The 23,980-nt window shown below is 45.2% G+C and overlaps 2 protein-coding genes and 1 pseudogene across 2 annotated transcripts in view; all 3 read left to right on the forward strand.

Moving 5' to 3' along the window:
• LOC137847426 (collagen and calcium-binding EGF domain-containing protein 1-like) overlaps positions 1–19,397 on the forward strand; it is a 59,648-nt gene extending 40,251 nt beyond the window's left edge. Inside the window, 1 exon segment of the mRNA XM_068665699.1 lies at positions 19,151–19,397. Within this exon segment, the coding sequence (XP_068521800.1) occupies positions 19,151–19,297 (147 nt within the window). The 3' untranslated portion in view covers positions 19,298–19,397.
• Positions 1–23,980, forward strand: part of LOC137847036 (non-lysosomal glucosylceramidase-like) — a 393,739-nt gene that overhangs the window by 242,770 nt on the left and 126,989 nt on the right. The window lies entirely within an intron of this gene.
• On the forward strand, positions 2,439–4,037 carry LOC137847217 (very low-density lipoprotein receptor pseudogene; annotated as a pseudogene).

Raw genomic sequence — 23,980 nt, forward strand, 5'->3', positions numbered from 1 at the left:
TGGGTACATACAATAATTACCCAGTGATCATTTTATCCCCTAGTCTCAGCTTGGTATCCCCCAACAGTGGCACTGTTATCCCAAGTTATGCTACCTATAATCCTAATATTGTACCCGTGGCAGCAGCAGTCACTCCAGGTGACTATGACAGAGGGTTTTGTACCACAATCTGTCACGTTTGATGCTTGTGAGGTGTTAGCTTGTGGAGATTTAAATGCCCTGTGACAATTGAGCAGAGAGAACAAATAACTGGGAGAGACCCAACAGCCAGATTGAGAACAGCTGTATGGAAACAATCCTCTATTGCCATCAGAGAAAGGGAGAAACTCAAGGAGAAAACAGGAGAGAAAACAGGAGGCCCTCTGAAATGTGGCAGTTCAAACATTTGAGATTCAAACAGGGTATGGGGATGTGAATGCCTGGATAGAATGGGTCAAATATACCGTCCAGAGTCTCAACCGTAGCTACTGCTATGCTTGTGCCTCGGGATGACCGATTGCCCAGATAGTGCCCTTCCCATGGGGGTGGACCAAAGACTCCCAAGGGATGCGATATATGATTGCATTGTACCAAGAAGACTGCCTGGGGAAATGAGGCCTGTAAGTCTCTCTTTGCTGTTTCTTGCATGACAAAAATATCACGGTTCCCCCTGCATTCTCTACAGCTATAGGCAACCATACAGCTTGCCTCTCACGGCAGGGTGTGAGTGCTACCTGGCATCTGGGAGAATTTTCCTTGTGCTACCAAGGACTTGATGGGAAACTGCTCAAGACTAGAGATCCCCAGGGCAGATCTCTGGTGGTACGGTGGAGGGAAGATCTTACGGTCCACCCTACAATCTAATTGGGAAGGCACTTGTGCACTTGTTCAATTAGCTATACCCTTCACCCTGGCATTTGAAAGAGAAACATCACAAATACCCAGAGGAAGTAAAAGAGGCTTAGGAATATCATTTGATGATAGAGTATACATAGATTCTATTGGGGTACCTAGAGGAGTTCCAGATGAACATAAAGCCAGAAATCAAATTGCTGCAGGGTTTGAGTCACTGTTCTGGTGGGTAACAATCAATAAAAATGTGGATTGGATTAATTATTTCTATTATAATCAGCAGAGATTCCTCAGTTATAACAGGGATGAGATATGAGGAATCGCTGAACAACTAGATGCCACCAGCAAAATGGCTTGGGAAAACAGGATATCATTAGATATGATGCTTGCGGAGGAAGGAGGTGTGTGATACTGAGCAACCATTGTTGTACTTTTATCCCTAACAATACTGTCCCAGATGGCACAGTAACAAGAGCATTGCAAGGGCTTACCACCCTTGCTAATGAATTGGCAGAAAATTCAGGAGCAGACACTTCCATCACAGGATGGTTGGAATCTTGGATTCGTAAATGGAAAGGGATGGTAATGTCCATATTTACATCCTTGATCGTAGTTGTAGGAGTTTTGACAGCCATTGGTTGCTGCATTATCCCCTGTGTAAGAGGACTAGTACAGTGGTTAACTGAAACCGTACTATTGAAACAAATGACCATGGAGCTACCACCTTACTCAGATAAGGAGATAATGAGGAGATGGAAAGCAAAGAAAGCGAAGAAGAAGAAATCTACCAAATTACACCTTAGAGAAAGGTTTTGCAAAAATCAACAGTTTATAAAAAAAAGAAAAGGGGGGAATTGTGGGAATAGAAATGTTGTTTTTGCAGAGTTACATTGTTTAGAAGGAGGGAATGTGGTACTGAGATATGCTTACAGTGATAAGAAAGTTTAGCAGGCGACCTAGTAAAATGCAGACAACCAGACTCCTTAGGACAATTAGGTGAAAATCACGGTGTCAAGTCAAGTCAGATAAGTGAAGAAACATTACCACTTCAAGCAGTAAAAATGTCAAAAGAAATTTGAAATTTAGCAGGCCGGCAACTGAAGGCCATGCATTGTTTGTGAAGCATCAGATAGATTGTGAACCTGGACTACCCACTCAGTGGGGAAACAGGGGAGGGTCCTGCCATCAAAAGGTATATAAACTGTGTTTTGGAACTAGTAGATGCGCTCTCTCCTGCTTGTGGGGCGCCCGCCATTGCAATCACGAATAAATTACTACTTCACTGAGATCCTCGCCTGAGCCTAAGTTATTGGCTACAGAGTGTTTCTCACAGCGGGAAATTTGCAGTAATCGCATGAAATTGAAGTAATCGCGGTGCGATGCGGGACATCTGAGATCGAGTTGCTACGGGAGACCAGAGGCGTCAGTGGACAACGGCAGCCGACCCTCACCGTGTGGCGAGTCGGCACAGAGCAGAGGGGCGGACATCAGGACCCTGCAGCCCGTCTGACGTAACCGTGGAGGCAGCGGCGGCTGTGCTGCTTCTGTCTGGCATTCTTGTTATAAGAGGTTTATCTTGCAATGCAAAAACGACTATTCATCCCCAGATCGGTGTTATAACTATGTTTCTGGATAACATTCCGTGGGGTTGCCACATTCTACGGATTACTAGTGACAATTTAGCTCTATTGCGGGGCAGGAGTGCAGAGGCGCAGATTACACTGCCAAATGACCACCGGCAGGCTCTTTCACAAACAGCTTCTAAGGTTGCAGCTAGCACAGCCTGCAGCCGTATAGCAGATGTTACACTCTCTTTCCTAACTAGTAATCATGTGTCTCATCCATTTGTGGTGAATGGTCAGTGGCAAAAAGAAAAGGGGGAGAGTAAGGGGCGACAAAGACAGAAACGGTACCAGGAGGATGCCACTGACACTAACAGCATGGGTAATAGGAGTAGTATAAGTGACACAGATGCAAGGCGGTGGCAGGCGCTGCCGCGCTGTGGGGCATTCTGTCTGCTGCTCGCCCTCACCTGCCTGTGCACTGCTGCCGACAGTGCTAGAGCAAAATGTGAAGACTGCTCAGATGGCAGTGATGAGAGTGCTTGTGTGAAGAAGACGTGTGCTGAATCTGACTTTGTGTGCAACAGTGGTCAGTGTGTGCCAAACAGATGGCAGTGTGATGGGGATCCGGACTGTGAAAATGGGTCTGATGAGAGTGCTGATCTGTGTCATATGAGAACATGTCGGGTAAATGAAATTAGCTGTGGTCCTCAGTCAGTCCAGCGTATCCCAGTGTCCTGGAAATGTGATGGTGAAAAGGACTGTGACAGTGGAGAAGATGAAGAGAATTGTGGCATTGTGACTTGTAGTGCAGCAGAATTCACATGCAGTAGTGGGCAATGTATTTCCAAAAGCCTTGTCTGCAATGGTCAAGATGACTGCAGTGATGGTAGCGATGAGCTGGAGTGTGCACCTCCTACCTGTGGTGTTCATGAGTTTCAGTGCAAGAGTTCTACCTGCATCCCTATCAGCTGGGTGTGTGATGATGATGCTGACTGCTCCGACCACTCGGATGAATCTTTGGAGCAGTGTGGCCGCCAGCCTGCACCTCCAGTGAAGTGTTCTGCGAGTGAGGTGCAGTGCGGCTCAGGTGAATGTATCCACAAGAAGTGGTGATGTGACAGAGATCCTGATTGCAAGGATGGAAGTGATGAAATTAACTGCCCTTCTCGGACCTGCAGGCCAGACCAGTTCAGATGTGTAGATGGGAACTGTGTCCATGGGAGTAGGCAGTGCAGTGGTGTGAGAGACTGTCTGGATGGCACTGATGAAGCAAAATGTAACAATGTTATTCAGTGCTCTGGACCTGGCAAATTCAAGTGCAGAAGTGGAGAATGCATAGATATCAATAAAGTGTGTAACCAGCAGAGAGACTGCAAGGACTGGGGTGATGAGCCCCTGAAGGAATGCAACATAAATGAATGTGACTGTCCAGCTGGGTTTGAGTTTGTAGACAAGAGAAACTGTGGAGATTTTGATGAATGTCAAAACCCTGGTATCTGTAGTCAAATCTGTATCAACCTGAAAGGTGGCTACAAATGTGAACGTAGCCGTGGCTATCAGATGAATCCTGCTACAGGAACCTGGAAAGGGCCATACCGGTACAAAAACACAAATAACACCTGTGATTACAATGACGCTGCTAAGCAGGGTTTAGGGGTTTATGGCATGGAGACAAGGGGTAACAACTACAGTGTTTGGAACAATTGTACAGCTTTGGCATTACCTCCTGATGTTTTTCTGATTTGTGGGGATGGGGCCTGGCAAGGTATCCCTGCAAATGCTATCAGATGTCCATGTTACTTAGATAAACTCATTGTATTTGCTCCTAGCTTGTTACAGTTGCGTGAGATCACCAGACATAAATGGGCATTGCTTGCATCGGATTGCAATGATAATGTTGAATTGTGTGGGGTTGCAGCTAGAGCGGCATTAGCAATTTCAGTGCCTGGAGTGGCATCTGCGGCCGCACTTAACAACTTAGAAAAATTGGTATGCTGGGCCGAGAGGCAAGCCTATGCCACGACAGAGATACTTGAGGAGATGTTACCAGATCAAAATAATCTGCGACATCTGCTTTTACAGGATCAAGCTGCTATTGACATCTTGCTTTTGGCTCAAAGGAATGGGTGTAAGGACTTTAAGGGAATGTACTGTTTAAACCTTTCTGATCATAATGAGTCAATTCACAAATCCATTACTTTCCTGAAAGAGCACTTGAGAAAGATTCAATATGGTATCAATCCTTTCAATCAATGGTTCACTGACTTGTTTGAAACAAAGTGTAGATGGTTGCTGGGTTTAGTCACAAGGGGATTAAGGATTTGGTTTATGGTGGTGGTAATCATCGTTGTGTGTTGTAAGTATAGCTAAAGAGTTACTTGTAAAACTGCTTTGTTGGGCTTGGTTTGCTCAAAAGAAGAAGGGGGAATTGTTGAGGGATTTCTTGAAACAGCAAAAATCCCATGGCTTGCTGTAGCTGAGCAAACCAAGCTACCAGGGCAACTATGAGAAGTTCCCATGACAGTGTTCCCACATCGCCCAATTGAGGAATTTAGAAAAATATTGTTACCAGTAGCTGGCTTCAAGGACAAGGTCTATGTGACTGCTAATCACAAGGGGTTGTTTTCTTGCAGGTGGGGTTGTTTTCTTATAGTTGTTTGTCTGAGTGCTTTTGACCAATAACCTTGTGTGAAACACTGTCCGCCCCTGTTAAGTTCTCTATAAAAGTTAGGCTATTTGGGCAATAAAATGGAGCATGATCTGACTCTACTGGTGTCTGTCGTGCTTTCGGCCGTGCTTCCTGCAACAATGCAGCACCAACTAATACTTTTACCCTGGTTAATTTTTGTTCCTCTGGCAGCCAGAGTGAAATTTTTGTGGTAGGGCATTGTTTTTCCACACCATCGATTCCTGTGAATTTAACCCTGCGTCGACTAGGTGTAATGCACAGGGTTTGTGCTGTCTCATGTGTAATTACTGACATTTGGGCCCCGGTGTCAATAAGAAAATTTACCAATATCTTTTGGGGTCCAACGGAAATGGCAACAATAGGGTCAGAGTGGTCATTAGAGAGCCATTGAATTGCTAATACCTCCTGAGCAGGGTGGCTCACTGCCTTCCCCGGGGATAGGAGTTTTTTTTGCTGAGATTCTGCTTTGTCAATTAGGCTTGGTGCAGAAGGTGTACTTTCCTTACGGACTGGGTTTTCTTCTGTTAGGCAGTTCTCCCTATCTGGAATATTTTTCTTACCCAGAAATTGGACTAATGTACGGAGGCACCACGCAAGAATGGTCGGGGTACACCCAAAGCTAGGGCCTTACACCACAACTCATCCCTTTCTTTATTAAATTTGAACCTCTCTTTGAAGTTGAGGTATCTGGGATTTTGAGTGTGGATTTGGTGGACTCGCCGAGGGTGATCTTTGGACCTAATACTGGATAAACTAATCCAGCCCATTCAGCGTCTGTACTTATCTATGTCTTGTATAAATTCACTCCAGGTAGGAATGGGGGAGTTCGGATTTCGCCTACGACCATGATCATCATCCCTATGAGCAGCTAGTATGTGATCCTGGGTATTTGCTACAAACATCTCAAGACAATCAGGGAGTCCACGGATGAGAGGGGTTAATCGAACTGGGTGAATTGGAGCTAACATCCGGGATTTCCTGAATTCATCTCTTTCATATATCGCCTGAATACAGGCTGCTTTCTGTACTGATACAGCCAGGTCAGAATAGCTTGTGGCTCTAATAGCTGTGGCTCCAGGGGTTCCCCTCTCTCCTGGGGATCTATACCACCTGCCCAGTATGCCGCCTGTACAGTTATAGAGCAATTATGGTCTCCTGGTGTGGTAGTTAAAAATACTCGAAAAGCCTCCCGCCTCTTTCTCACTCAACATAATTCGATCTCCTCCTTCAAGAGAAACTCACCACACATACTCTGATTCCCCTGACCACCTTGAGAACTTCTCCTGTATTTTAACCAACTCTGCCCGTGACCATGGAATTGTTAGCACAGTAGTGCGGATTTCATCATTATCATCAACAGCAGTCTCAGTCTTAACCAAAGGTCTCAAGGAAATGGACTGAGGTTCAGAATCAGCAATCTCTTGGACATCATCATCACTGTCAAGCCAGAAATCACCATACCAGCTTTCAGGGTCTGCACTATGTATCAGTCTATGAATCTGCTTAACCGGAGCAGAAGGCTGTACTTTATTTAACACATGACTAAACCTCTCCAGCAATTGTTTAAGATGATCATTCTCACTCACAGGTTTATCATTTTCAGTCAGAAGTTTATCCACTCTGGTTCCTAATGTTTTTCCCATCTCCCTTTCAAAGGCCAATGATGACTTCAACACCTCATTCTCTGATTTCAAAGCTGTATGTTCCACATCAGAAATCAGTTTGGGAGCAGGAGTTTCCTCATCTTCCTGCTGAGCACAAGACAAACAGGCTCCTAACACAGCACAAAAAGCGACACTGGTCGCGTTCGTTGACCAGTCTTTCATGAAGCCTGACACTGCTCAATGCGCTCTACCACTTTCTCTTGATTTTTCCAAAATTTTGGGGCCCACTCCTTCCCCACCTGGGAAGGGAAACATTTGCATTTTTGCAGCAGTTTATCCATAGCAATCCTGCCGACTACACCAATTTCTCTGAAAGCCTCTTCAATGCTGTACATTTTCTTTAAAATGTGAATGTTATTTTTATTTTCCTAGTTACTTTAGGCAATTGCACCATAAATGCCTTTTCTGGTGACACCGGCTTCGTATATCCAGGTTCTCTGAAATGGAAATGCTCTGCAGGAACAGTCTAAGCAATTCATGTTGACAGGCTGTAATCATTTCCCCTGGGCTGCTCATTTAATTTCATTGTGTAAAAATACAATTTGGTATACCCACTTGTTGCATTTCATATTATTCATTCGATGCAATTTATAATCGGGAGAAAGGAATCTGCTTCATGTTTTCCTTCTGTATCAGTATGAAGACAAACGTGGACAGAAATTCATGTGACAAAAATTCTGTTTTTCAAACAGCTCCTGCTAGTGAACAGCAAAACGGGTTAAAATGGAGCAGTGCTGTTGAGCGGCTGCTTGGGGAGCGGTGGTAAGGCTGAGCAGGCTCGCACCTGTCTGGGATCTGGGACCATGCTGTTGACTAACTAGTTTGCTGCAAGAATTTGTGGAGACTAATGGTCTGGATTAATGGAAAGTTTTATGTGTCTGACTTCCACTGTTAGGTGCCTGTTCAAAATGCAGTCCTGGAAGCCAAACACTGTCAGTACCTGTTGCTGTGTGCACTTGTTGCACAGTGTCTGTGGCCATGCCAAGCAGTTTGCTCTTGTCTGTTATCTAATTCCTGTCATGGTACATAGCCTAAATTTTCCCCAGGTATTTTCCTAGTGGGACTTGATCGATTTCACATCCTCAGTGTAAGCCCGCTGGGTTGTGCCTCACACAGACAGAGCTGGAAGAGATGAATCCCCAGATCCTTCAGCATCCTTTACCTTGCAGCAGAGAGAGCTTTTGCCCATGCAGAGAGGAGATCTGACCTCATGCTGCTCCTCTGCCCAAGGAGAAGCAAACCCTTGTGTTTCACTGTTGAGGGATTTTTTGAAACAGCAAAAATCCCATGGCTTGCTGTAGCTGAGCAAACCAAGCTACCAGGGCAACTATGAGAAGTTCCCATGACAGTGTTCCCACATCGCCCAATTGAGGAATTCAGAAAAATATTGTTACCAGTAGCTGGCTTCAAGGACAAGGTCTATGTGACTGCTAATCACAAGGGGGTTGTTTTCTTGCAGGTGGGGTTGTTTTCTTGTAGTTGTTTGTCTGAGTGCTTTTGACCAATAATCTTGTGTGAAACACTGTCCGCCCCTGTTAAGTTTACTATAAAAGTTAGGCTATTTGGGCAATAAAATGGAGCATGATCTGACTCTACTGGTGTCTGTCGTGCTTTCGGCCATGCTTCCTGCAACATTTCACCAGCCACTCCCTGTGGCTAAGTTCTTCTGTGGAGGACGCCTTTCAATATCTGTGATTGAAACTGTTCTGTTTTGTACAGAAAAATTAATTACTGTCTGCCAGAGAGACAGTTTATGGGAATAAGCCTTTAGTCTTGTGGTTAAGACTAGGATTTTATGAACTTCATGTAAAATTATATTTAGCAGAAGAGCCTGAGAAGGATCCAATCTAACAAACCCTACAACTGGGAATCAGGGTGTGCTTCTGGAGGTAGGAGGTGCAGTTTTGTGTCTCTTTAGAAAAGGAGGGGATTGAACTCAAGTCCCTGCCACCTCTGGAGAGCACACTAGCTATTGTATTAAAGGAAAAGGGTGATGGCAAAAGGGCAAAAGGGTTCTGGGACAGGAATTAGCAGGGCTCATTTGGAAAGCTTTAAACTAGATCCGAAGAGGGAGGGGGTTGTAGCTGGGCTTGCACTGGTAGGGCAGCACTCTAGCAGTGATGAAGACCAGGAGGCTTCCCACCCCCTGAGGGTGAAATCGGCATGCTCAACTTGCTCCCTGAAGTGCCTGTACACCAATGCATGCAGCATGGGGAATAAGCAGAAGGAGTTAGAAATCCATGTTTGGTCAGGAGATTATGATTTGGTGGCAATTACAGAGAAATGGTGGGACAGGTCACATGACTGGAATGTGGTCATGGATAGGTATGTCCTTCTCAGGAAAGACAGGCCAGCAAGGCGAGGTGGTGGAGTTGCTCTTTATGTGAGAGAGCAACTACAATGTATTGAGTACTGTTGTCCTGGTTTCAGTTAGCACAGAATTAATTTTCTTCCTAGTAGCTGGTGGAATGCTGTGTTTTGGCTTAGGATGAGAAGAGTGCTGATAACACCCCGATGCTTTAATTGTTGCAGAGCAGTGCTTATACTAAGCCAAGGACATCTCAGCCTTTTGCTCTGTCCTGCCAACGGGCAGGCTGGGGGTGCAGTAAGAGCTGGGAGGGGACAGACCCAGGACAGGTGACCCAAACTAGCCAAAGGGGTATTCCATACCATCTGACGTCATGCTAAACAATATATAGGGGTGGCTAGACGGGGGGAGGGGGCCGGACTGCTCGGGGTTAGGCTGGGCATCGGTCAGCGAGTGGTGAGCAATTGCATTGTGCATCACTTGTTTGTACATATTATTATTATTTTCCCTATTATCACCATATTATTATTATTGTTATTATTGTTATTATTATTTTGTTATTATTATTTTCCTGTCTTATTAAACTGTCTTTATCTCAACTCACGGGCTTCACTTTCCATTTCTCTCCCCCGTCCCAGAGAGGGAGGGGGGAGGGTGAGCGAACGGCTGCGTGGTGTTTAGCTGCCGGCCGGGTTAAACCACGACAGTCTTTTTGGCGCCCAACGTGGGGCCCGAAAGGTTGAGATAACGGCAGATCTGACCAGAGTGTGTTAAACTAAAATTGGTGTAAGGATTAGACCTGCTTAATAGTCACTTGTCATAATGCTGATTGCTTTAATCTCAACTCTGCTGCGCCTGTTTTCCAAATTGAGTATTATAGTACATTATTTTCCGTATTTGCTCTCTGTCGTGTTGTTTATCCTCTCCGGGCCCTGGTTTCAGATCATTATGGTGCTGTGTGTTGTAGCAATGGCTTATGAGACGATGAAATATGTGGTCATGACTCTAACTTGTTATTTGTATTCAGTAACATCGTCGACTCTGTACTTTGGAAACTGTATCTTGGAAACTATTAGCAATTATACCTATTGTTTTTTTCCATTAGGGAGTCAATCTGTGGAGGGGAAAGGGGAGGATATTTTTCCTTACTTGCTTACTCTCCCTTTCTCCTTCACCACCCCTGTATCCTCCTGGGTCACTCTGCCTTCCTCCTTCACCACCCTCTTATCCCCTGAGCTTGTCACAATAGCTCTCCAAGATATTGAATATTTCTGGAATACTCAGAATACCATAGTCTTGTTGTTCTGCCTCATGAATGCACTTCAGATTCTGCTTAAAGCAAAACAACTGGCAGCGTAGGGGCAAACCCATCTGGGCTGCTGCATTGTGGCAAGATATTGCTGCTCGGGTAGAGAACCTGGCTGTGAAAGTACGCCACGTAGATGCTCATGTGCCCAAGAATCAGGCTACTGAAGAACATCAAAACAACCAGCAGGTGGATCAGGCTGCTAAGATTGAAGTAGCTCAGGTGGACCTGGATTGGCAGCATAAAGGTGAATTATTTATAGCCCGATGGGCCCATGACACCTCAGGCCATCAAGGTAGAGACGCAACATACAGATGGGCTCGTGATCGAGGGGTGAACTTGACCATGGACGCTATAGCACAGGTTATTCATGACTGTGAAACATGTGCTGCAATCAAGCAAGCCAAACGGTCAAAGCCTCTTTGGTATGGAGGACGATGGCTGAAATATAAATATGGAGAGGCCTGGCAGATTGATTCCATCACACTCCCTCAAACTCGCAATGGCAAGCGCCACGTACTTACAATGGTGGAAGCAACCACCAGATGGCTGGAAACATATCCTGTGCCTCATGCCACCGCCCGGAACACCATCCTGGGCCTTGAAAAGCAAGTCCTATGGCGACATGGCACCCCAGAAAGAATAGAATCAGACAATGGGACTCACTTCCGAAACAACCTTATAGACACTTGGGCCAAAGAACATGGTATTGAATGGGTGTATCACATCCCCTATCATGCACCAGCCTCCGGGAAAGTTGAACGATACAATGGACTGTTAAAGACTACCTTGAAAGCAATGGGCGCTGGGACGTTCAAAAACTGGGATACGCATTTGGCAAAGGCCACCTGGTTAGTCAATACTAGGGGATCTACCAACCGAGCTGGACCTGCCCAATCAAACCTGTTACGTACTGTAGATGGGGATAAAGTTCCTGTAGTGCATGTAAAAATTATGCTGGGTAAAACAGTCTGGGCTACTCCTGCCTCAGGAAAAGGCAAACCTATTCGTGGAATTGTTTTCGCTCAGGGACCTGGATACACTTGGTGGATGATGCAAAAGAACGGAGAGGTCCGGTGTGTACCTCAAGGAGATTTAATACTGGGTGAGAATAGCCCATGAACTGAATTGTACCATGTTAAATAGTATATTATACTGTATGTTATCACTACCATGATTACTATAGGTGACTAATTAGAATGTATGGAAAAGAGTGTAACCTGAGCATGACATAAATGGTATGGAATAAGGGGTGGATAGATGTCCTGGTTTCAGTTAGCACAGAATTAATTTTCTTCCTAGTAGCTGGTGGAATGCTGTGTTTTGGCTTAGGATGAGAAGAGTGCTGATAACACCCCGATGCTTTAATTGTTGCAGAGCAGTGCTTATACTAAGCCAAGGACATCTCAGCCTTTTGCTCTGTCCTGCCAACGGGCAGGCTGGGGGTGCAGTAAGAGCTGGGAGGGGACAGACCCAGGACAGGTGACCCAAACTAGCCAAAGGGGTATTCCATACCATCTGACGTCATGCTAAACAATATATAGGGGTGGCTAGACGGGGGGAGGGGGCCGGACTGCTCGGGGTTAGGCTGGGCATCGGTCAGCGGGTGGTGAGCAATTGCATTGTGCATCACTTGTTTGTACATACTATTATTACTTTCCTATTATCACCATTGTATTATTGTTGTTATTATTTTATTATTATTTTGTTATTATTATTTTCCTGTCTTATTAAACTGTCTTTATCTCAACTCACGGGCTTCACTTTCCATTTCTCTCCCCCGTCCCAGAGAGGGAGGGGGGAGGGTGAGCGAACGGCTGCGTGGTGTTTAGCTGCCGGCCGGGTTAAACCACGACAACTGTCCAAGGGCGGATGAGAAGCGAGTTGAGAGTCTGTGGGTGAGAATTAAGTGGCAGGCTGGCATGGGGGATACTGTTATGGGTGTCTACTGCAGGCCACCAGATCAGGATGAGGAAGTTGAAGAGGCCTTCTACAGGCAGCTGATAGCAGCCTCACGATCACAGGCCCTGGTTATGGTGGGGGATTTTAACTACCCTGACATTTGCTGCAAGGCCTACTCAGCCAGCCAGCCGCAGTCCAGGAGGTTCCTTCAGTGCACTGATGATAACTTCCTGATGCAAATGGTGGATGAGCCAACTAGGAGAGGATTGCTGCTGGATCTTGTCCTCACTAACAAAGAAGGTCTGGTTGAAGTGGTGAAGGCTGAGGGCAGCCCTGGTTGCAACGACCATGAGATGGTGGAGTTCAGGTTCTCATGTGGCAGGAACAGAATACCAAGCAGAATCACAACCCTGGACTTCATTAGGGCCAACTTTGGCCTTTTCACGCAATTGCTGAGGGAAATCCTCAAGGTACTTGAAGGAAAAGGGGCAAAAGATAGCTGGTTATGCGTTCAAGGACTGCTTCTTCCGAGCTCAAGCTCAAAACATCCCAACAGGTAGGCAGTCAAGAAAGAGGGCCAGAAGACCTGCATGGTTAAACAGGGAACTGCTGGGCAAACTCAAGTGGAAGAGGAGAGTTTATGGATCATGGAACAAGGGTCTGGCCGCTTGGGAGGAATATAAGGCTGTTGTCAGAAGATGTAGGGAGGCAACTAGGAAAGCTAAGGCCTCCTTAGAATTAAACCTTGCAAAAGGGGTCAAGGACAATAGAAAGGGCTTCTTCGAATACATTGTGGATAAAACTAACACTAGAGGTAATATAGGCCCACTAATGAAGGAGGTGGGTGCCCTGGTGACAGAAGATAAAGAGAAGGTGGAGTTACTGAATGCCTCCTTTGTCTCTGTCTATAATGCCGGAGGCTCTCCTGAGGAGCCCCATAGCCCTGAGGCCCCAGAGGAAGTTGGAATAAAGGAGGAGCTTGCCTTGGTTTATGAGGGCTGGGTTAAGGACTGATTAAGCAATTTGGACATCCACAAGTCCATAGGTCCTGATGGGATGCACCCATGGGTGCTGAGGGAGCTGGTGGAAGTCATTGCTAGGCCATTCTCCATCATCTTTGCTAAGTCATGGGCATTGGGAGAGGTGCCTGAAGACTGTAGGAAAGCAAATGTCATTCCAGTCTTCAGAAAGGTCGAGAAGGAGGACCCAGGTAACTAGATCGGTCAGCCTCACCTCCATCCCTGGTAAGGTGATGGAACAACTAATCCTTGGTGTTTTCTATAATCATATCAAGGATAAAAGGGTCATTAGGGGCAGTCAACATGGCTTCACCAAGGGGAAGTCGTGCTTGACGAACCTGATAGCCTTTTATAAGGACATAACCAGGGGGATAGATGACGGTAGAGCAGTGGACGTGGTCTATCTTGATTTCATTAAAGCCTTTGACACTGCCTCCCACAGCATACTCGCAGCTAAACTGGGGAAGTGTAGTCTGGACAATTGGGTAGTGAGGTGGACTGTGAACTGGCTGAAGGGAAGAAGCCAGAGGGTTGTGGTCAATGGGACGGAGTCAAGTTGGAATCCTGTATCTAGTGGAGTCCCTCAAGGGTTGGTACTGGGACCAGTATTGTTCAATATATTCATCAATGACTTGGATGAGGGAATGGAGTGTGCCGTCAGCAAGTTTGCTGATGACACTAAACTGGGAGGAGTGTGCTGCCATCCAGCAGGACCTAGACAACCTGGAGAGCTGGGCAGGGAGAAATTTAATAAAATATAATGAGGGCAAGTGTAGAGTCCTGCATCTGGGCAAGAACAACCCCAGACACCAGTATAAGTTGGGGACTGCCCTGCTGGAGAGCAACATAGGGGAGAGGGACCTGGGGGTCCTGGTAGACGGCCGGATGTCCATGAGCCAGCACTGTGCCCTTGTGGCCAAGAAGGCCAATGGCATCCCAGGGTGTATTAGAAGGGGTGTGGTTAGTAGGTTGAGAGAGGTTCTCCTCCCACTCTACTCTGCCCTGGTGAGACCACACCTGGACTATTGTGTCCATTTCTGGGCCCCTCAGTTTAAGAAGGACAGGGAACTTCTTGAGAGAGTCCAGTGCAGAGCCATGAGGATGATTAAGGGAGTGGAGCATCTCTCTTACAAGGAAAGGCTAAGGGAGATAGGTTTCTTTAGCTTGGAGAAGAGGAGACTGAGGGGTGACCTTATTAATGTTTATAAATATGTAAAGGGAGAGTGTCAGGAGGATGGAGCCAGGCTCTTCTCGGTGACATCTAATGATAGGACAAAGGGCAATGGTTGCAAGCTGGAACATAGGAGGTTCCAATTAAATATGAGACAAAACTTTTTCACGCTGAAGGTGACAGAACACTTTCTTGCCCAGAAACAGGCAGGGGGATTGGACTAGATGATCTTTCAAGGTCCCTTCCAATCCCTAACATTCTGTGATTTTGTGATTCTATGGCAGCAATACCTTTTGGGGGGGATTGCACCATCAATTCCAGATCCAGTGTACAGTAGTTCAAGAATCAAGAACAGAAAGTCAACTTGCTTGGTTATCCAGTGAGGCGCATTCTCCCCCTAATTTACTGGGGGCTGGGGACAGTCCTAGGCTGACCTCAGACTTTGCAGGAAGGAAGAAAAGCAGAAGTAGGGGAAAGATATCTCTGTGATGGGTCTGGCTGGGATGGAGTTAACTTTCCCTGTAGCAGCCCATACAGTACTGGGCTCTGCACTTGTAGCAAGAACAGCATTGTTATCACAACAGTGCTGTGTCTATTGCTGAGCAATAATGGTACAGCATCATGACTCCCTCCAACCCCCCCACGAGCCAGCAGGCTGGGGGTGGGCAAGAGGTGGGGAAGGGACACCACCAGGGCAGCTGACCTAAACCAACCAAAGGGATATTCTATACCATATGATGTCACGCTCAGCAATAAAAAGTGGAAAAGGGGAAGGAGAGGGGAGGGGTGGGCTCTCGTTCTGAAAGCATCTGTCCTCCCAAACAATGGCTACTTGTATTGAGACCCTGCTTCAAGGACGTGGTCAAACATCTCTCACAGATGGGAAGTAGAGAGTAATTTCTTTTTTCTCTCTCTGTGCTTCCACATGGCCTTCACTTGCTTTTTTTTTTTTTCCCTCTTAATTTTCCCTTTAATTAAATTACCATTATCTCAACCCATGAGTTGTTTTTTTTTCTTTCCAGCACACTTTCTTCTTCCCCTCTTCTTCTAAGGAGGGGGAGTGACAGAATGACTGTGGTGGAGTCAGAGGGGGAAATTGACTGCTGGAAGCATACTCTACCGTCTCTGAGACAGACTCACGAGCCAGCAACCACACAAGAAACAAAGGATTCCCTATCCCACTAGGCAGTTACTGCAAAAAAGACAAAGGTTCCCCCATCCCACCAGGCAGTAGGAGGGGACCTAGGACAAGGGGGGGAATGGAAGCAGGTTTCTGCTTGGGGTGGTAGGCGAGCCCTCTCCCTGCCCACCTCACCTTCCCACCTACCTTTATATAACAGGTATGAGGCTCTAGAGCTTGACAGTCAAAACAGCAATGTAGACAAAAGCCCATCCCGGTTGGAAGGGGTGCCTAAGGCAAGGCAACTAACCCCCCAACATCACTACATCTTCTATCAAGAAAGAAAGGTTATCATCACAGGGGACTCGCTTCTGAAAGGGACAGAGGACCTGATATGCCATCTAGACCCAACCCACAGGGAAGTCTGCTGCCTCCCTGGGGCTTGGGTAAGAGACATTGCTAGGAAAGTCACTCGCCTAGTACAGCACTCCGACTACTACCTGTTAATGGTTTTTCAAGCTAGTAATGATGAGGTAGCAAGGAGAAGTCCAAAGGCAATCAAAAGACTTCAAGGCTTTGGGGTGACTGGTTACAGGATCAAGGTCACAGATCATGTTTGCCTCTGTCCTTTTGGTAGCAGGGATCAGTGTTGACAGGCATACTCATCTCATCCATATGTGGCTCCAAGACTGGTGCCACCAGCAGAACTTTGGGTTTGTTGATCATGGGAGGGTCTATGTGACACCAGGCCTGCTGGCACCAGATGGGATGCACGTCTCTCAGAGGGGGAAGAGGATTTTTGCCCAGGAGTTAGCAGGGTTGATAGACAGGGCTTTATACTAGAGTTGAAAGGGGAAAAGGATAAAACCAGGCCCACCGGTGATAAGCTAAGGGATGGCGCGTTAGAATCAGAGGGACTGTATGCTAGTGAGGTCTTTCAGTTGGCTCCACATGGTGCTGCATGCAATGAGGTTCATTTGAAGTGCTTCTACATAAACTCACGCAGTATGAGGAAATAAACTGGATGAGCTAGAAGTCTTGGCCCAGTCCCACAGCTACGACATCATCGGCATAAGCGAAACCTGGTGGGATGAGTCCTATGACTGGTGTGTTGCAATAGATGGTTACAGGCTCCTCAGGAGGGACAGACAGGGCAGGCAAGGTAGGGGAAAGTAGTGATGTATATGAAGGAGGGGCTGGACTGTGTGGAGCTTGCAGTTGGCGATGGCAAAGCTGAGAGCCTCTGGATAAGGATTAAGGGACAAACAAATAAAGGAGATGTCATTGTGGGAGTCTATTACAGATCACCCAGCCAGGATGATGACGTTGATGAATTATTCTTTGAGGAACTAAGAGAGACCTAGAGATCAACTGCCCTTGTCCTTATGGGGGACTTCAACTTGTCAGACATTAACTGGGAATATCACACTGCTGACACAAGCAGGTCCAGGAGGTTCCTAAGCACCTCGATGATAACTTATTGGTGCAGGTGCTAAGGGAGCCAACTAGGAAAGGTGCCCTCCTAGATCTGTCTCTTGAGAACAGAGAGGGTCTTGTGGGGGACGTGGCAATTGGCAGCCGTCTTGGTCAAAGTGACCATGAAGCGGTTGAGTTTAAAATTTGTGGTGACAGGAGGAAAACTGTCACCAAAACTTCAGCCCTGGATATGGGGAAAGCAGACTTCAGGCTGCTCAGGAAACTAGTAAGCAAGGTCCCCTGGGAAACTGCTTTTGAAGGCATTGGTGTCCATCAGTGCTGGTCAGTCTTTAAGCACTGCCTCCTAAAAGCACAGGACCAGGCAATTGCAAAATATTGGACGTCAAACAGGCAAGGAAGAAGGCTGTCCTGGCTGACCAGGGATCTTCTTCTGGAGCTTAGGCAGAAAAAGAAAGTGTATGGCTGCTGGAAGCAGGGTCAGGCAACATGGAAGGAATACAGGGACACTGTTCGCCTTCGTAGGGAGAAAATTCATGCGGCCCAATTTGAGTTAACTCCTCAGGGGGTTTTATAAACGGTTTGGACTAGGTGTTTTGAGCAAATTTGCTGATGACACTAAACTGGGAGGAGCTGTTGACTCTGTTGAAGGTGGAAAGGCCTTGCAGAGAGATCTGGACAGATTGGAGAGCTGGGCATGAAGTTTAACAAAAGAAAGTGCTGGGTCCTTTACCTGGGACGGGGCAACCCTGGTTATACGTACAGACTGGGCAACGAGATACTGGATAGCAGCCCCGCAGAGAGGGGTCTAGGGGTTTTGGTTGACAGCAAGTTGAATATGAACCAGCAGTGTGCCCTGGAAGCCAGGAGGGCCAACTGTATCCTGGGGTGCATCAAGCACGGCGTTGCTAGTTGGTCGAGGGAAGTGATTGCCCTGCTCTACTCTGCGCTGGTGCGGCCTCACCTCGAGTACTGTGTGCAGTTCTGGGCACCACAGTACAAAAAAGGATGTGAAACTATCAGAGAATGTCCAGAGGAAGGTGACGAAGATGGTGAAGGGCCTAGAGGGGAAAGTATATGAGGAGCAGCTGAGGTCACTGGGCCTGTTCAGCCTTCAAAAGAGGAGGCTGAGGGGAGACCTCATCGCAGTCTACAGTTTCCTCGTGAGGGGGAGCAGAGGGATAGGCACCGATCTATTCTCCCTAGTGACCAGTGGTAGGACGCGAGGGAATGGAGTCAAGCTGCAACAGGGGAGGTTCAGGCCGGATATCAGGAAGAGGTTCTTCACCAAGAGGGTTGTCATGCACTGGAACAGGCTCCCCAGGGCTGTAATCACAGCACCAAGCCTGTCAGAGTTTAAGAAGCTTTTGGACTATGCTCTTAGTCACATGGTCTGAATTTTTGGGCAGACCTGTGTGGAGCCAGGAGTTGGACTCAGTGATCATTATTGGTCCCTTCTAACTTGGGATATTCTATGATTCTGTGATTCTATGAATGGGCACTTGGAAAGCCATTGGCATGGCTCGCAGTGTATGAACAGCCTCCCTGATACACCTTTCAACCCATTCCTCCTGCATTTGTTTGTCTTTCAGATAAAACTTCACAGCAGTGTTTGGAGAAAAGTATAATGAGTATACTGGCTCCAGGTGCCAGGGGAAAGAAAGTACCAGAATGTGTAAATGCCTTAAAATCAAAGAGTGCCATAGTTTTCACATGGTATCTTCCAAGCCTGGGCTACCTCCTGGGTATAAGATGCATGAAGTGTGGATAATCTCTAGGATCCCCCATCCAGGTCTCATGTTGTGTTCCACTTTATGGGGCAATTCATCTGCAAACAGACACTCTCCAGAAGTGTTCCCATACATATGAGCTGGGCTCATACTGGGTTCTTTTTACTGTTATTGGGGAAAAATGGTTGTGTGTTGTTTTTTTTCTCCACACATTAAGTTGTTTGACATAATGTGAAGTGCAGTCATGACAGCATCTCTAGAACAGCGTTAGTATAAATGAAGATATCAATAAAGATTTTACATTTTCCTGAAGTACTTAAATGTTCTATTTGTCCACGTGAAAGTTTAATCAAGAATGCAATTTATCCAGCTGAATGATGGATGACTTACAGTGATTTTTGTTTTTTGCAGGTTGCTTTGCTACCAAATAATGCTGCTGATCTTAGCAAGCATATCACTGGTGAAAAAGTACTTGCATCTAACGCATATATCCCTGCCCCCCCAAGCCAGCCTGGCCAACAAGGTCCTCCAGGTAAGATACAGACCAGAGGGTTGTGAGTGTGAAATAGTGCCATGAGTAAAAATAATAAGCTTCAGTCTTTCAGTATGATAGGATTTCATGTGTTACATATTTTGATTGCTATGATTATATTTGTATTTGTGATAAATCAAAAAATAAAAACTTTGCAGTCATTATTCAGCCAGCCTCTGTGAACTGTCTAACATCACTCCATTGTGTTTCTTAGTCTCCGTGTATTTCTTGGCGTGCAAGCTGTGTTTGTCCTGTATGTGTTAAATTTCTCTCTCTCCCGGGGTATCTCACCTGCTTCAGTTATCATTTCCCATTTCTTAACTGTGTCTTAAACACTCTCCATTTCGTTTCAGAAATACCTATTACTTTAGCTCACTGTCATTAGTAGAGCAGAAAATGTTCTTTCAGTTTGAAGGGGTTTGTGCCAACTGTTTTATTTTTCCTTGTCTTGTTTTGCAAGGATTCATTTATTGGTTTTATGTTGTGTTCTAGATTCAAAGGAATCTGAAAAGTTACACTCCACTCACACCTTCTGCACTTTGCTAAGGTAAAGGCTGAAACAATGAGAAAAGCAGAGAGTTCCTAAAGCTCTAGCTTAAGCTAGACACCCTGCAACCTGCAGCCAGTGATAGTAAAAGTTCTGCTAACTCCGTTGAATTCAGATCTGATTTTGGGTTAGTGAAAAATGAAAGGAATTTTACTATTGTTATGAGTTTCTGGAAGACTCTTACAGAGGACTAGCAGATATTTCGTACCAGGTTTGATTTACTACCTACTACTGATTTACTACCTACTGAACTGCCCTCCATTTATCCACACTTTTGCAGTCTTGCTTTATTTTTTGAGTCTTTCTGGGACTTTGACCAAATCAGCAGAAGGTGTGGTGGTTTTACTCAGGTGGACAGCTGAGCTCCACCACAACCGCTCTCTCACTCCCCCTCTCCTCAAAGAGGAAGGGGGAGAAAATACTACACAGAGAACTCAAGGTTTGAGATGAGAAAGGTTTAATTGAAGGGAAAGGGAATGGGGAGAAAAAGAAACAAAAGAAACAATAAGGCTGCGCGGAAGCACAGAGAGAAGAAAAAAAAATTATTCTATACTTCCCATCAACAAGCGATGTTCGGCCATGTCCTGGGAAGCAGGGCCTCAAAACGCATAGTGGTTGTTCAGGAGGAACAGCCCCCTCCCCCACGAGAGCCCCCTTTTTTATTGCTGAGTGTGACATCAGGTGTTATGGAGTATCCCTTTGGTTGGTTTAGGTCAGCTGCCCCGGCGATGTCCCCTCCCCATCACTTGCCCACCCCCAGCCTGCTGGCTCTTGGGGGCTTGGAAGGAGTCCTGATGCTGTGCCAGCACTACGCAGCAATAGACACAACACTGGAGTGATACCAGTGCTGTTCCAGCTACGAGTGCAGAGCACAGCACTGTGTGGGCTGCTGCAGGGAAAGGTGACTCCATCCCAGCCAGACCCAACACAGAAGGATGAGTATTTACAGTCCATTTTTAGGTGAAATTGATTAAAATGTTGTTTCCCATGGTCTTTTTTCATTGGTGAGAGAATTCTCATACATTTACATGCTCAGTATTAAATAGCGTACTGTGTGAAGACAGCTAAAAAGAAATGATGATTTTCTGAAATTAGATAAAAACAGGGGGGATATTCTCTACACTGTAATTACCGATGACTTTAATAAGTGATGGACTGCAGTGGGGTTAATGTATTGAAAATTAACTTCCAGACATCAGCATTCCCCAGATAATTTTAATAAATATTAATCATTATTAAGTAGTTATTTTAAGAATGTAATTTCTATCAGTTTAATATGAAGGAACACATGGAACCAAGATTTCTCTCCTTTGTTCCTATGAGGTGTTGAGATGCTCTTAGCAGGCAGATATAGCAAAGGAATTGTTAAATAACAAAGAGCTGAGAACCTTGTAAATATAGGCTCTGTCTGCAAAAACATTTGCCTTTTGAAAAGTATTTCCTGATCAGGTTGATTCGAAAAGATACCTTTAATTTCTGGCAATAGATATGAAGCAGTATTTTACTGAATTACCTCTGCAAGGGCAATTATATTGTCCCGTTTGAAAACTGTAAGAGTAAAGTGGAATATGATTAATGACCGTGCCTTGTGTCTTCAGGGCCCACCGGGTTCATTTGACTTCTTATTGCTGATGATGGCAGACATCAGGAATGACATCACTGAGCTGCAAGAGAGAGTGTCTGGACACAGGACTTATTCATCAACAGAGGAGTTTCCATTACCTCAGGAATTTACAAACTATCATGACACAGTGGATTTTGGATCTGGAGAAGACTATAAACCACAGGCAGCACCCAGAGACTCCAGGATACAGAAGGCATTCCATCCTTAGCTATGCCTACTGACAAACAGAGCCCCTTTAGAGTTCTTCACTATAAAAATGCACGGACAATGTAATATATACATATATATATTATTTTTCAGTTTTCTCTTTGCTTTTCCCCAGCCATACTACCTGTACTGTAACTTTCACAGTTCATGGTGTTCTCCTTGCAGTAATTCCATACCGTCAAGCCTGCACTGTGCATTGTATCTAAACTATCAGGAAAACCTTAGTATATTGGTATAGCATGATTAAGGTATGCACTAGCTAATGGGGCAGACCACAGCATCTCATCTACCTACTTTTGGTTCTGTGTCCAAATGACCCAGTACCTAGATTTTGCGGAGGTAGAGGAGTAGCTGAACATCATCCCTGAAAGATGTCAAAAATGGAAACCCAAATCCACAGTTACTTTATACATGTAAATGAATTATATCACTGAACTCAAGTCTCCAGCTAGTGTCCCTGGGTTTAGGAGAGTGTGAAAAGTGGATCTCTGTTTCACAGCAGAGGCCAGCTTTATGTGAAATGTCTCCTTCTGTTATACCCCACCATGGCAGAAAAAGGCCAAAAAACATGATGAAGCAGTGATATAAAGATACTGCTTGTTGATCTAGAAATGATTTGAGAGGATCTAGTGACCTTCTAAAAGGCATTCACAGAACTGGAACACAAGAGTTACAGTGCATTTGGCTGGGTATATGAGGAGTATAAGTGCAGGAGTGCACATGACAAAACATTTCAAGTGGTACGAGCATAGCTAAGGTTAGGTACTGCACATGGGATCCTGTATTTCTGAAGAGGGATGAAAGGGAGTGCCCTTTTTTTACACTGGAAAATTGGATGCGCAAAGTTAGACCATACCTCATGGATGATGTATTTTATTTATTTTTTTCTTGGATTTCCACAGCTGCTGAAGACTTTGCCATGCTTAGAAGATAAAGGAGTATATTAAGCACAAAACTGCAGTGTTGTATTTGTGTAGCTGCTACTTCTACAGTATGTTTAGTACTGCGTCTTGTCCATGTTAGAAATGCAAAGAAAATCTTATTTTGCCATGTTTTCCATGGCTTACATGTTCCAGTAGAATAAATACTAGTAAAAATATAAGCAGGCCCTTTTCAGATAATATGTAAAGGTTTTGTTATAAATGGCTCAGGATTCAAATTAGGATTAAATAAAAAAATAGGATTTATTAAAAGAATATAAAGGAATAGAGGTAAGCAAACAGCGCTGGGTGCACCGGGAGTCTCTGCTCCACCAGGACGCACACCAGTTACATCAAGCAGCTGATTTTTATGCACCTAGACTAATACATATTCATTACTACTTCTAAAAAAGTAGATTATTATAATTAGCTTCCGGGGTCCAGTTCCTCCTACTGGAGCATGCGCATCAGTCTCCTCTGGGGGTCTCTAGGGGTCTTTCATGCTGAAGGCTCGTAGTCTTCCTCTCACCCTTTGTACTTACTCGGCACTATTCCAAGTTTATGGAACACTCTCTGTACACTCTCCGCAGGTCTTGTCTCCCAACCGTCCTTCAGCTTCTTTTTTCTTCCTCTTAATCTCTTGGCCCCCCCGGCCAGATACCAAAGATCCACATAGTATCCCATAACAGTCACTAGTTGTTATCAGTTGTTCTGAAACTCCCAGACATCAAACACAAACAGCTTTCTTATTTGACGCTTCACGAGTAATTAAAACATTCTTCCCCAGCCATTCACAGACACATCTATAGCAGTGTTAAGTTAATCTCGAAGAAGACAGGAAAAAAGGCTGTAACTGTTAGAAACAGAAGTCCGGAATAACAAAAGCAAACAGGTTCACAAATTTAAGGAGTGTTTTCTGAAGACGTGATAAATTGACTAGAATGAGGGGGAGACTGGGACACACTGCATCTGTGGTTCAAGAACTAAATTGCCAGTGCAGGGCCCAGAGGCAGACAGGATTCAAACAGAGGCAGACAGGATTCAAACAGAATTATTCTTTATGGACACGAATTTATGGACACGAATTGGAATTGTTAAAACATTCCTCACAATCCCTTATCTTCTTTTTAATATCCCCAATTCGTGTCTCTTCTGTTATTAATAATTGGATTTCATCAGTTTGTTCTTGGAGGGTCCAATCCTTAAGCATCATAATTGACATATTCCCTTCTTTTTTTAATGAAGTTATTACCAATGTACTATTTATTACCCGGTGTATTAATAATGTAAGACAAGGTATCATACAAGGTATAAACAATAACATCTTTACACCACATAACAAAAAAAATAACACTCTTCTAACCCATGGTCCACCATGAAAATAAATCCCATTCCATATCCTTCCAGGTTT

The sequence above is a fragment of the Anas acuta genome, chromosome W (genome assembly GCF_963932015.1).
Source record: "Anas acuta chromosome W, bAnaAcu1.1, whole genome shotgun sequence".
Taxonomy (NCBI): Eukaryota; Metazoa; Chordata; class Aves; order Anseriformes; family Anatidae; genus Anas; species Anas acuta.